General features: G+C 46.2%; 1 protein-coding gene across 1 annotated transcript; it reads left to right on the top strand.

Annotated features, from left to right (window-relative positions):
- The first annotated feature begins 1,037 nt into the window (after positions 1-1,037).
- Positions 1,038-10,921, top strand: LOC102040294 (pre-mRNA-splicing factor SLU7-like). Its single transcript, XM_014310627.1, is given in 5 exon segments — positions 1,038-1,042; positions 7,634-7,724; positions 7,726-8,800; positions 9,597-9,760; positions 10,889-10,921. Coding segments are annotated over 5 exon segments (1,368 nt in total).
- Positions 10,922-13,050: the final 2,129 nt, after the last annotated feature.

Raw genomic sequence — 13,050 nt, 5'->3', positions numbered from 1 at the left:
GGGCCCGCTCCCCCTGCCGCGCCAGCATCTTCTCCTCTTCTCCTACACACCGCCCTTTTCCTCTTTATTTTCCTTTTTTCTTTTTTAATTTTAATTAATTAATTAATTAATTAATTTCTAAATGATTCCGTTCGAGCAAACACGCTGCTGCCCGCGTCCTTCCTGGGGACATGGTTGAAATGGCAGCAGTTTTGCTGGAGCATCATTTCATCATGTCCCTGAGTTACTTTCATAATTTATAGCGCGGAAATCCTGACGCTTGCGGAGAGCTCAGCGGCTCTGCGGCAGGGAGGAGGCTCGGGCTACGCAGAGCTCGGAGGGAGGAACTGAGTTCTAATCCTGCAGCTAAAGACAAATAAATCAGGCAGCGTGTGCAGGCAGATCGCTGGATCCAGCCTCTCTTTCTGCCAGCAGACATCAGCGTCCTCCATGAGCTCGCTGCTCGGGTCCCTGTTTGGCTCCCAGATATCCCAGATATCACATTCCCAGATATCACACTGGATATCACACCAGATATCACGCTGAGAACACTCCCATTTCCATCGGGAATCCCGACTCGGTGCCATTTTGTGTGTGCAGAGCACAGCAGAATCCACACCTCGCTTATCTGATCTCGATGAGCCCGTCCCTAACAACCCGCAGCCACTGCAGGGTGACTGCTCAAGCGAGCAGATCAGAGAGCTCCCGAAACAGAAAAATATCCATGCCCAAAAAGAACACACAAACCACCTGGGGGATAATCGGTGTGCTGGGAAATTTCTGTGTCATTCCCAAGCCAAGCAAAACCTTGCACGGGGCACTGTCAGCGCTGTGACAGCTCTGGCCGGCCCATGGATCAGCAAACCCTGGTGTGAAAAATGTGTATTTTATGATTGGCTTTTTGCAAATATTCAAATGAATATTATATGTGTTGTGTTAGAAAGTGATGCTGTATTAATTCTCTTAAGTAGTGTGTTAAATACAGTTTTAGGTTATAACATAATGTTAAAATAGCAACTATGCTGTGTAAGATGGTTTTTTAAAAGAAAGGACTCGCAATGAGGTAACGGCCACAGGACACCTAAATCTTTCCGAGAAAGAGAATTTATTGCTCCATTGTCAGGAGAAATAAACTTCTTCCTGCCTTGCTCAGCCCTGAAGATGCTGTCAGGATTCAGAAGAAGAAGCTGACACTGCCCAGACAGAATCCTGTGTTTGAATGGAATTTATGCATCATGGATGAGGTGTATGAATATGCAACAGGCTGTTGCTTTTAAGGGTTAATCCTCTGTTAACGTGGGTCCTTTTTCGGGCTTATTTTGCCCAGAAAGAGGTACCTGGACTGTCTGTAACTCTTTGTTTTTATTGTCTCATATTGTCCTAATTCAAATTGACCACATTTTCATTACTCTAATTATATTACTATTTTAATAACCATTTCATTACTGCTAATAATAAACTAAATTTTATATAACAATTTGTTACATTTAATAATTCATTATGCTTAAATAGAAATATATAATATTATAGAAATTTTACATGTTATATTTATAATTTATAATAGCTATAATCAATTAAATTTTAAAACTCTAAAAACAAGTGATTGGCATTGTTCACACTGGCATCTCCAGGGCCTTTGCTGGCTGCAGGAGGCCCAGTGTGAGCTGCTGGGCTGGGCTGCAGGAGCTCTGCATGGCTGTGTCCTGCAGGATGCTCCAGGCCGGGCTGCCCTGACCCTGGCACTGCCTGGGACTGCTCAGGAAGAGGAGCACAAAGACAGGAAAGGAGGCAGGAGGACAGAGCCTGGGGCAGGCTGCTCATGCTGTGTGGCAGATTTATGGGTGTTGGGGTGGCCGCAGTGGGGACAAGGAGGAAATCATGTCCAGTTGCACAGTACAGCTTCACCCTTTGTTTGCTGTTGGTCAGCTCTGAGAAATGCAGATGTGCCTTCCTGATGTGTGGGCATGTCCCACAGCCCAGATTAGAAAGAAGCAGTCAAAACAATCCCCTATCTTCTCCTGCTCTTCCTAGGAGCTTTCCTAGCCTTCCTCCTTTCAGTGATTTATATTCACAGCTCTCAGGGCTCTTGTGGTGGGTGAAACCAAAGGTGGATGCTGGTCCAAAGGGAGCCTCTGTCCACCCCAGAGTTCAGGGATGATCCCCAGAGACTGAGTGGTCAGTGAAGACAGTGGATTTGGGAAGTCAGACTCTTCTTCTGTGAGATTGCCCCAGCTGTGTGAAGCTCTGGAGCAGGACAGGGACATTTCTGCACGTGGCAGGTCCCTGTGGAAGGGCAGGATGCTCTTTCTGCCTTGGTCTCTTTGGTGTTTCTGAGTCAGTGTTTCCTTATCAGCCCAGTCAGTAACATTGTCTCTGTAAATCCTCACCCACGGTTGTTTTCTCACTGTGTTGGAGCAGCAGGGTTAAGGTCAGTCCTGGCTCTGGCGTTGGTGTGAGCGAGGCTGTTCTGGGGAGCTGCTGGTGTGCAGGGCATGGGCTGGGCATGTGCAGCTGGCACAGCCTGAGCTGGCACCCCCAGCACATCAGGGGGGACATCAGCTGCTGGAAATGGGGTCAGCATGGAGCTGCATCTCTGGGACATCAGCTGCTGGCACCCCCAGCACATCAGGGCACTGCCCACAGGACATTGGGAGCATTAGCTAGACAAAACTATTTTTCCCAGTGCAATTGCTGCTCTAGCCCATTTTCCAGCAAGCTCCCCAAATGTGAGCTCTTGCTGCTGTTCTGAATGGTGCTGACTTGTGGTTTACAGCCAGAGGTGGGCACAGGCCAGTGAGGTAGCTGTTCTCATTCTCCCTCTGCCAGACACTCAGCTTTCCAGCAGCCCTGCACCTCCCTGTAAGCTGCTGTCCTGCTTTTTCCTGCTGTCCTGCTTTTCCCAGCCTCCTGCAGGCCCCCTGATCCCCTGGAAGGGCTTGGGGAGGATGTGCCACAGTAGGAGCAGTGCCAGCTCCCCTGCCTGGCCCTTTGTTCCTCGTCCTTTTATTCCTGTGAAGGGCTCTAGCACTCCCTCTGCTCTGCTCTCAAGGACATTTCAACAATGACCAGGCAAAAGATTAAAAAGCCCAACTGGCAGCAGTTTCCTTGCCAGCAAGCAGCTGTCTGTGCCAGCTCCCAGGGCTGTCTCAGGACACAACCCCAGAGGCTCAGGCCCACAAAATCCTTACCCTGCAGGGCAGGGCTCCCTGAGACCTCACTGGTGGCCAGGGGATGGCTGCTGGACATGGGGTGGCTCCACCCCACAGGTGAGGTGCTCAAATTTGGGGTTCCCCATTCCAGCTCTGGCCCTGACCTGGTGCCACCATCCCCCTGTCCTGCTCTGCTGGAGCTGCCCATGCTCCTTTCATCCTGCCCCATCTGCAGGCCAGGGCAAGGGCTGGGCTTGGGAAGCAGCTCTGGGGCTGCTGGGACCCTTTCAGGGTCACAGTTTGGTGTCCTGGCTCTACAGCAAGTGTTGAGCTCCATCCATCTACCTGGATTTGTTGGGAATTCCAGAGAAAGATTCCTCCTGCCTCTGCTCTGCCTTTTCTTCACCCTTGGATGCAGCGTGTTAGGATGCACAGAGAGGGACACACAGACGAGATCCCACCTGCCTCACACGTACCAGGAGTGCTGTGCCTCCTGGTGACACTTTCTGTGCCTGTATCACAGTAAATGACATTTAGATTTGACAGCTAGAGCAGCAGGTGGAAGAGATCTGACAGAAGCCCTCAGACACAGCTGCCACTCACAGCTGCAGCTCCCTGCGCCGCTGTTTTGATCACAGACAAATTGAGGCACTTGTCAAGTGCTCAAGCTCAGTGGATGGCAGCTCGCTGAAGAAATCCTCCCAGCACAGAGCATCATTCGCACAAAGGCTGTGGGAATTCTCCATTTTTGCCCAGCAGCAGAGGCTGGGGATGTGCAGAGGCAGTGAATGGCATGGGGCCAGATTCCAGGGGTGCACAGAGCAGCATCCTCCCCTGGAAGGAGGCATTTTCTCCACTGCAGTCCTTGGAGAAATCGTGTGAAATGAGGATCAGTCTCCTTAACTTCAACCTTATGCCACAGCATCAATAATTTACTGACAATTATAGTCCCAAAATCACAGGCTTAGCACATCCACATGCTGTGCATCCACGAGAACCCCATTATCAGATCAGTGGGTTTTACCACGCTGAAAATGCACAGACTTGCCTCTGTGTGCTGAGGCTTTCTGGGGTACAGCAGGCAGGACTGGGCAGTGTGGCTGAGCCTTGGATCAAGACCTGGTGTGAAAAATGTGTATTTTATGATTGGCTTTTCACAAGTATTCAAATGAATATTATATGTGTTGTGTTAGAAAGTGATGCTGTATTAATTCTCTTAAGTAGTGTGTTAAATATAGTTTTAGGTTATAACATAATGTTGAAATAGAAACTGTGCTATGTAGATACTTTTTTTTAAGAGAGGAATGAGGTACTCACACCAGATAGCAGCCACAGGACACCTGAATCTTTCAGAGAAAGAGAATTTATTGCTCCATTAGCAGAAGAAGCAAACTTCTTCCTGCCTCTCTCAGCCATGAAGACACCTTTAGGATTCAGAGGAAGAAGCTGACACTGACCAGACAGAATCCTGTGTTTGAATGGAATTTATGCATCATGGATGAGCTGTATGAATAGGCAACAGGCCGTTGCTTTTAAGGGTTAACCCTCTGTTAACGTGGGTCCTTTTTCGGGCTTATTTTGCCCAGAAAGAGGTACCTGGGCTGTCTGTAACTCTTTGTTTTTATTGTTTCATATTGTCCTAATTCAAATTGTCCACATTTTGATTGCTCTAATTATGTTACTATTTTATAACCATTTTTTATAACTATTAAACTTTTAAAAATTTTAAAACCAAGTGATTGACGTTTTTCACACCTGGGTTTCTCTGCAGCACCACCACATCTGCTGCTGTCCGAGGGCCCTTCTTTTATGATTTTCAATCATAAAAAACACATTTTTCACACCTCCAGAGGGGTGTTTCAGAGGCTCAGCTCACTGTCTCCCCACAGAGAAACCTGCAGCAGTAATTGAGGCATTGTGCTTCCTCAGCCTTTCCAGCAGAAGCCTTGGCACTTGAATGCTTCCTTGCTTTAATCCCTGAGGTTGCTGAAGGATGCTGCTTTCATCCGATAGCATTTATGGACTGTTATAATGAGCTTTGGCTTGCTGAGATAAATTAAATTGCTCACTCAGAGGTGCAAACTTCATTAATGCTAGCAGTGAGTCAGATCAGCATTATTCTAGCCCAGAATGTAAACAGGCTGGACACATGAAAGGGGATTTGGCTGGGATTTTTTTTTCCCCTCTTTCTTTTTTTAACCTTCCTAATTGCTGGTGACTTGTATTTGCTGAATCTCTACTGTTGGAATAAATCAGCCCAGACTCCATTTTCTTCATGCAGAAAGCCAATTCTTTATTCACCAAGCTCATATTTGTAGGAAATATCAGAAGGCACTGTGTTGAACCTAATTGGTCAGCAATACAGTGAAATTCAGTTCATTCACATTGTATATTTCTATCAAATTTTCTCTCTCTAGATATGTTTACATTGTTCCTTTGTGGGTTCTCATGGGACAAATGTCATTGTTTACACAGGTGCAGTTGTTTTTCACCCTCAGAATAGATTGATGTGTTAAATGAACTTCTCATTTGCATGAATAAACATCAAGGCAAAACAATACATGTAGTGAACAAGAAACTGACAGCAATCAAGAATAATTCAGGTACAACAATTAAGAATATTTCAGATAATACACATAATTAATAATACATGTGAAATTAGGTAATTAGGAATCTCTGAAATACTGTACCATCATCCCAGAGTCTGCAAACAGCTGACACACCTCAGTTTAGTGTGGGCTTGGATAATTATTTCCAGATAATAATGCCCAAGCTTACTCTAAAAATAGGTTCAGCTATCATATATAAAGGGTCAAATTGTCAAGTCAAAGTGACCTGAATCTGGTTTTGATGCAGAAAATATTTGGGTTTGTTGGCAAATCCTCCCTCCAGGTAGAGCCAAGGCCTGGCCACCACTAAGGCTCCAACTGGGAGGGAATTTCCTAAACACATTTCAAAACAAGGCTCCTAAAAATAGCAGTTATGAGTAAAGGCCTTGGGGTTAAAGACTAATCACACCATCCAGTAGTTAGATCCTTCTGAGGATTCCTTCAGGATTGAGATGCTTCAAACACAGCAAACTGCTGGAGTGCTTCTGTAATAATAACTGGGGAAAACCACCAGACTAGCAGTTTGGAGGAGGGTTTCAATGAAGTTCAGGTATCTTTTCTTGGAACTCTGAAAAATACTTAAAATTCTGAGACAGCATTGGGTCAAACCATAGAGCCAGTGCAGGGACTAGCTAGAGAGCTCAGCTGGTCTAAGAGACGCATAAGTGGCTAGAGAAGAAAAAAGAATCCTGAAATGATACATGTCTTTCAGATAATTACACAAAAAGATGATAAAGCATATAAGAAGCCAGCGATAAATACAGTAATATTAATCTGAACAGTAATATGAATATGAACATCTGAATATGAACAGTAATACAGTAATATGAACATGAACATCTTATGAATGATGCCTATTATAAAATTCACATCATGTAATCAATACATCAGCAATAACCATCTTAGGAAGTTGAGATAACACCTTTCTAAACAGTCATGTACCCATGACAGCAAAATGAAACAGAGGAAAACACTGAAACAGCTCACAATCAATAACAGCCATAATGTAGAATCATCACTGACTCTTCTGTGTTATTTGTGGAAGATAAAACAGCTGAGATTGTAGCAAGCAATAAAATCTTTGATAAAATCAAGGGTGAACACGCTGTGCCTTCTTTATTCACAAACAGGTGTTTGGCAGTGTTTCATCACAGCTGTTTTAGTCGGAGTCATCTCTTAAAAGAAAACAACTGTACATCTTACAATGCAGAAAAGTGATATTTAACTGTCTTAGATTGCAATGCAAGATGTAACCAGGAGCATGTGTTCCATCACCAGCTGTTAAAACCAGGTGGGGCAGTTTTCTTTATCTCTTCCAGTCCTCCCTCCAGGAGATATCTTCTGTTAATGAATGGGCCATTAATTATTAATTATCTTCCTATTAATGGGCCATTGAGCGCCCCTGCATAGCTGATAAAATTCCTCCATCCCACTGGGAGATGCTCTGCCCAGGGGGAGGAGCCAAGCATTCCTACCTGGATATAGTCTGATGTTTGGATCACCACAGCAGCCTTTGCCCACTGCATTCCCAGAGGAAGACCAGACCCTTCTAGGCCTCTACTGGACCTTCAGAGGAAAACTCCACCCTTGTGCAGGATCCCTGCTCCAGCAGAACCACAGCTGGCCCTGCAGGAGGGCTGAGCCACCATTGAATGGGACTGTGCCACCAGCCTGCCCCACAGGGTTTCAGGTCCTGTGACTTTGCTTCAGCAGTGAAGTTTTTTTACTGTGACCTAATTATTTCTAAACTATAAAGAACAGCTGCAGATAAAATTCAAGGTTATAGGATGTAGTTAAGAACTTAAAATTAATTGCTGTAAATAATCTTGGGAGAAGAGAAGAGCTGCAGGGCCACAGGGGAGAGGGGTGTTGTGGGGTGGTGCTGTGACCTGGCAGGAAAAAACACAAAACGGCCTCAGGTGCAGGAGTGGCAAATGGTGTGAGCCTGGAAGAACCAAAGACAACGAGGGAAGATTGGAGGAAAAAGAAAGAAAGAATTAGAAGAGCAGAGAAAACTTGGAAATGCACCTGCTGAAGTGGATGAAGAAGGAAAAGATATCAACCCTCATATTCCTCAGTACATCTCCTCAGTACCATGGTACATGGATCCTTCCAAGAGACCCACACTAAAGCACCAGAGACCTCAGGCAGAGAAGCAGAAGCAGTATAATTCCTCTGGAGATTGGTACAAACGAGGAGTTCAGGAGCACACCGTGGCCATGAGGTACCACAGAGGAGCCTGTGAGAACTGCGGGGCACTGACACACAAAAGGAAAGGCTGCATGGAGAGACCCAGGAAAGCTGGAGCAAAATACACAGGCATGAATATTGCCCCGGATGAGCATGTGCAGCCTCAGCTGGTGTTTGGCTACGATGGGAAGAGAGACCGGTGGAATGGTTACGACCCAGAGGAGCACATGAAAATTCTTGAGGAATATTCCACGGTTGATTTGGCCAAGTGTGCACTGAAAGCACAGAAACTTCAGGAGGAGCTGGCATCAGGGAAGATGGAGCAAGTGAACTCCTCAAGATACCAGGGGGGAGAAGAGGAATCAAATTCACAGACAGAAAGAGACCACAGCAGTGAAGATGAGGACAAATACGCAGATGACATTGACATGCCTGGGCAGAACTTTGACTCCAAAAGACGCATCACAGCCCGAAATGTATGTATCCAGGAAGATATTGCTAAACACTTGAGGAACCTACATCCAAACTCTGCTTATTATGATCCCAAAACAAGAGCAATGAGGGAGAATCCTTGTGCCAACACAGGCAGGAATCCAGATGAAGTTGGTTATGCTGGTGACAACTTTGTTCACCACACAGGCGATGCCATTTCAATGGCACAGACTCAGCTCTTTGCCTGGGAGGCTTATGACAAAGGCTCTGAAGTTCATCTTCAAGGAGACCCTACCAAATTAGAGCTCCTTCATAAATCTTTCAAAGCAAAAAAAGAAGATTTCAAGGCTCAGCAGAAAGAAAGCATCCTAGAGAATTATGGAGGACAGGAACATTTAGATGCCCCCCCCCCCCCATCTGAACTGCTGCTAAAAAAAAAAAGTAGAAAATGCATTTTCTCAGCATATTTTGCCTTTTCCAACTCAGTTTGGCTCATACATTTCCACGTGCCATTTCCACATCCAGGTTCTATCCTGCCATTTGTTTCCCACCACCTTAGCAGTTGTGAAAAGTGCATATTATATGGCTCTACGCAGAAATTTACTATATGTATTATGTTGTATTGATTAGTAGTGCTGTATTAACATTTTCATAGTATTGTAAATGTAGTTTTGTAGTTGCAATGTAACTTTTGCAGTTAAAATAGAAACTATGTATGTGGGATATTTTTTTAAAGAGAGGAATGAGGTACTAACACCAGATACCAGCCACAGGACACCTGAATCTTTCAGAGAAAGAGAATTTATTGCTCCATTAGCAGAAGAAATGAACTTCTTCCTGCCTTGCTCAGCCCTGAGACACCTTAGGATTCAGAGGAAGAAGCTGACACTGCCCAGACAGAATCCTGTGTTTGAATGGAATTTATGCATCATGGATGAGGTGTATGAATATGCAACAGGCTGTTGCTTTTAAGGGTTAATCCTCTGTTAACGTGGGTCCTTTTTCGGGCTTATTTTGCCCAAAGTGAGGTACCTGGACTGTCCGTAACTCCTTGTTTTTTATCGTCTCGTATTGTCCTAATCTCAATTGTTCAAATTTTCATTACTCTAATTATATCACTATTTTTACAACCATTTTATTACTATTAAACTTTAAAAAATTTTACAAACAAGTGATTGGCGTTTTTCCCAGCAGCTGAGCGTTCAGTCACCGCTGTTCTTGTCGCTGCTGTCCCCAGGACTCGCTGCGCGTTTCTCTCCCCGGCAGTTCCTGGGCTGCCTCACCTTCCGCGGCTCCTTTGGCCGCGCATCTCCCGCGGTTCAGGACCGCGCATCTCCCGCGGTTCAGGACGGCGTCTGCAGCTCGCAGTTCTGTTCTCACCGGCTGCTCGCTTTCTCCCAGGTGTTGTGCTCATTTCTGTGCGTTCCACACCGTCCGCACTCTCTGCTCCTCTCCGCTTCACCGGCTCTTGTGTTTGCTGCTTGCACACCGATCCCTCTGCTGACCATAGCCGTAACCTTTTGCTGCTTTGCACATCCCTTTTGCTGCTTTGCACATCCCTTTTGCTGCTTTGCACATCCCTTTTGCTGCTTTGCACATCCCTTTTGCTGCTTTGCACATCCCTTTTGCTGCTTTGCACATCCCTTTTGCTGCTTTGCACATCCCTTTTGCTGCTTTGCACATCCCTTTTGCTGCTTTGCACATCCCTTTTGCTGCTTTGCACATCCCTTTTGCTGCTTTGCACATCCCTTTTGCTGCTTTGCGTATCCCTTTTGCTGCTTTGCACATCCCTTTTGCTGCTTTGCACATCCCTTTTGCTGCTTTGCCTATTCGCTGCTGGAATTTCCATCCGCGCTGATCCTGCGGCCAGCGCTGCGTTGTTCGTGTGCTGTGCCCGGTCTCGCTGCAATCTTCCTTTCACATCTTTGTGTATTCCGTCTCTAAATCCCGTCCCGCGGTCGGCTTGGCTGGTTTCACCTCCTCCTTCTGTGACAGGCTGCTCGTCTCGCCTCGATCACGTCTTTGGGGACGCCTTCTGTTGGAATAAATCAGCCCAGACTCCATTTTCTTCATGCAGAAAGCCAATTCTTCATTCACCAAGCTCATACTTACAGGAAATATCAGAAGGCACTGTGTTGAACCTAATTGGTCAGCAATACAGTGAAACTCAGTTCATTGGATGGTAAGGGCTAGTGCATGTGTCTTTCAAATTTTCTCTCTAGATATGTTTACACTTTTCCTTTGTGGGTTCTCATGGGACATTTCATTGTTTACACAGGTGCATTTTTTTTTCACCCTCAGAATAGATTGTTGTGTTAAATAAACTTCTCATTTGCAGAATATATTCAACAACCTGGGAATATATGTTCATGGGAACTTGCAAATTTCTTTTTAGCTGCACTTAGAAGAAATGCCAGGCCAGCTTTGGCAATTTTAGCAGAGCAAGGTCTGATTTCATAAGGCCCTTCTTTTATAATTCTTCTACCTGGCTATGACAGTCTTCTGCTTTTCTACCTCTTTATCTTCCAGGGAAAAGCATCAAATAACACCCCTCTGGGCTGAATGATTTAACTCCAAGTGTTCATAGTTAGTAAGACTCTGCAGCTTGGCCTGGGTGGTTTCTAGCTCTTTCCCATATTTGACAAGTCCAAAAAGATATTTATGACTAGATCTGGTGAGACACTAAAGTGTGTCCCTTATTTCTGTCCCAGACTGGGAAAAAAGACATTGCACACTGAGACAAATGCCAAAGAGAAGAGGGGTAAAAAGTGAACAATCATCATAAAAATGCAGGAAACTGTCGCTGCATGGTGCGATGAGCAGGAGCTGTGTCCCTGGTCCCAGGGTGACACCAGGGCACCTCTCACCAGGTGTGTCTGTGCTTCTTGCAGGGACCATGGCTGTGTGACAGACCTCAGGACATCGCTCACTCACTAATTCACTTGCTCACCACATTTGTAGTTCACTCCAGAGCCTCTGATTGGCTGTACAGGACCAAACTTTGGGGCTCTGTAGACCAAAATGAGATGTCACAGGTTCCAAGTTTCAGGCTGTGGGTCCTTCAGTGAAAATTGGCTTCTCACAATGTATTTTCCCAGCGCAGAATGTCTTCCTGTTTGTACAGAAAATGGCACCAGTATAACACAACAAATTTAATTCATAATAGCAATTAAGACCCCAAGAGGGTGGATCAGCAAGGGAGGATCCAGCCACTGGGGAAGCACTTCCAGGAGCAAATGTGTGAGAGCCATCTGTCTCCTCTCCACACACAGTGACAGCCACAGCAAGGCTCTGCAGCCTACTCAGAAAATTCACACCACGATGAAGGCTTGTTGAATACATTCTGCAACAGAATATATTCACCAGGGGTGAATTCTGCTCTGCACTGAAGGGGAGGAGAGGCTCAGCCATGGTGGTGCTCAGCAGCTGGCTGCCTCTCCCTCTCCTGAAGGAAAATGTGGCTGTGGGGTTTGCAGAGCTCTGAGTGCTCCCTGCAGAGAGCGTCCTGCCTCCACTGGAGCAGGCTTTCAACCACCTGATGGTGGGGAGCAAAATGCAAATTCCTAGGGTGAAGTGCTGTCAGAAAGGGGAAGACCCTGCTCCAGGTGACACTGATGAATACCCTGCACTCCTTTACCTGCAGTCACAAGACAATGAACTTTCCTTTCCATTCTTCTGCATAAAAATGGAGTGACATGCACACATATAAGGCAAAAAAATCACTACAGGCCTTATAAAACCTGTCAGTGCTGCACAGGCTCCTTTCCCCAGGGAGAGTTGGAGGAAACAGGCATGAGACAGTCACTCATCATTCTGCTTAAGACAAGGCTGGGAGGCCCAGGGATGCTGCAGCAAAACCCACAGCAAAGCTGCAGAGCAAAGAACCAACAGAGCCAGCTCCTGGCCCACAAAATGCAGGAATCAGATCAGCTGAGGACAGGAGCTGCAGGGATTCCAGGACTACCTTGTCTCCTTGGACCACCCCATCCCTTCAGCTTTTGGGTCTTCTCTGCTGTGTGATGATGAGGTGGGACCTGAATTCCCATCTGGCCAGGTGAATGTGCTTCAGACACACCTTTAGCCCTGCTTGCACCTGGCTCCTGTCCCAGGGGTGCACCCTGAGAATGGGACCTGCGTGGTTTGTGACCACATGAAGGCATCCAGCTCCAAAGTGCTGACTGAGGCTGGTGTGTCCCCGGGGGCAAGGCTGGCAGGGCTGTCAGAAGGCCAAGAAGCACCTGAAACCACTGGGTAACTGCATGGCAACCCCCCATGCCTTGCTCCCTGTCTTTGCTCTTTACTTGTCCCAACACTGTATACAGCAACAATATTTATATACAAAATATGTCTGTGATTTCAGCAAAAAACAATCTGCCCCCTCAGTCCATTAATAATCTTGTTTTGCTGCCAAAACATTTTCATTTCCTTTCCTCCAGGCCTTCTTTGTCTTCCTTGTGTCTATTTTTACTGCATTTTCTGACAGGCAGCCTGTCAGTTTGCCATTTAGGTGAATCTCTCTGCAGTGTGGCCAGCAAAATACGAGCAGCAGAGAAGCCTGCTAATTAAAATCACTGCCTGTAATTTATAGATGTGCTGCCTGTGCTCAAGGAGGGATGGAGAGCAGAAATCACTGCCCCCTCTGCAGAGGGCTGTGAGGCCAGCCTGGGGTCATGCAGCTGCTGCAGTTCCCT

Source organism: Geospiza fortis, unplaced genomic scaffold (assembly GCF_000277835.1).
Source record: "Geospiza fortis unplaced genomic scaffold, GeoFor_1.0 scaffold324, whole genome shotgun sequence".
NCBI lineage: Eukaryota > Metazoa > Chordata > Aves > Passeriformes > Thraupidae > Geospiza > Geospiza fortis.
The sequence above is the reverse complement of the archived record's forward strand: the minus strand, read 5'-3'. Positions and strand labels throughout refer to the sequence as shown.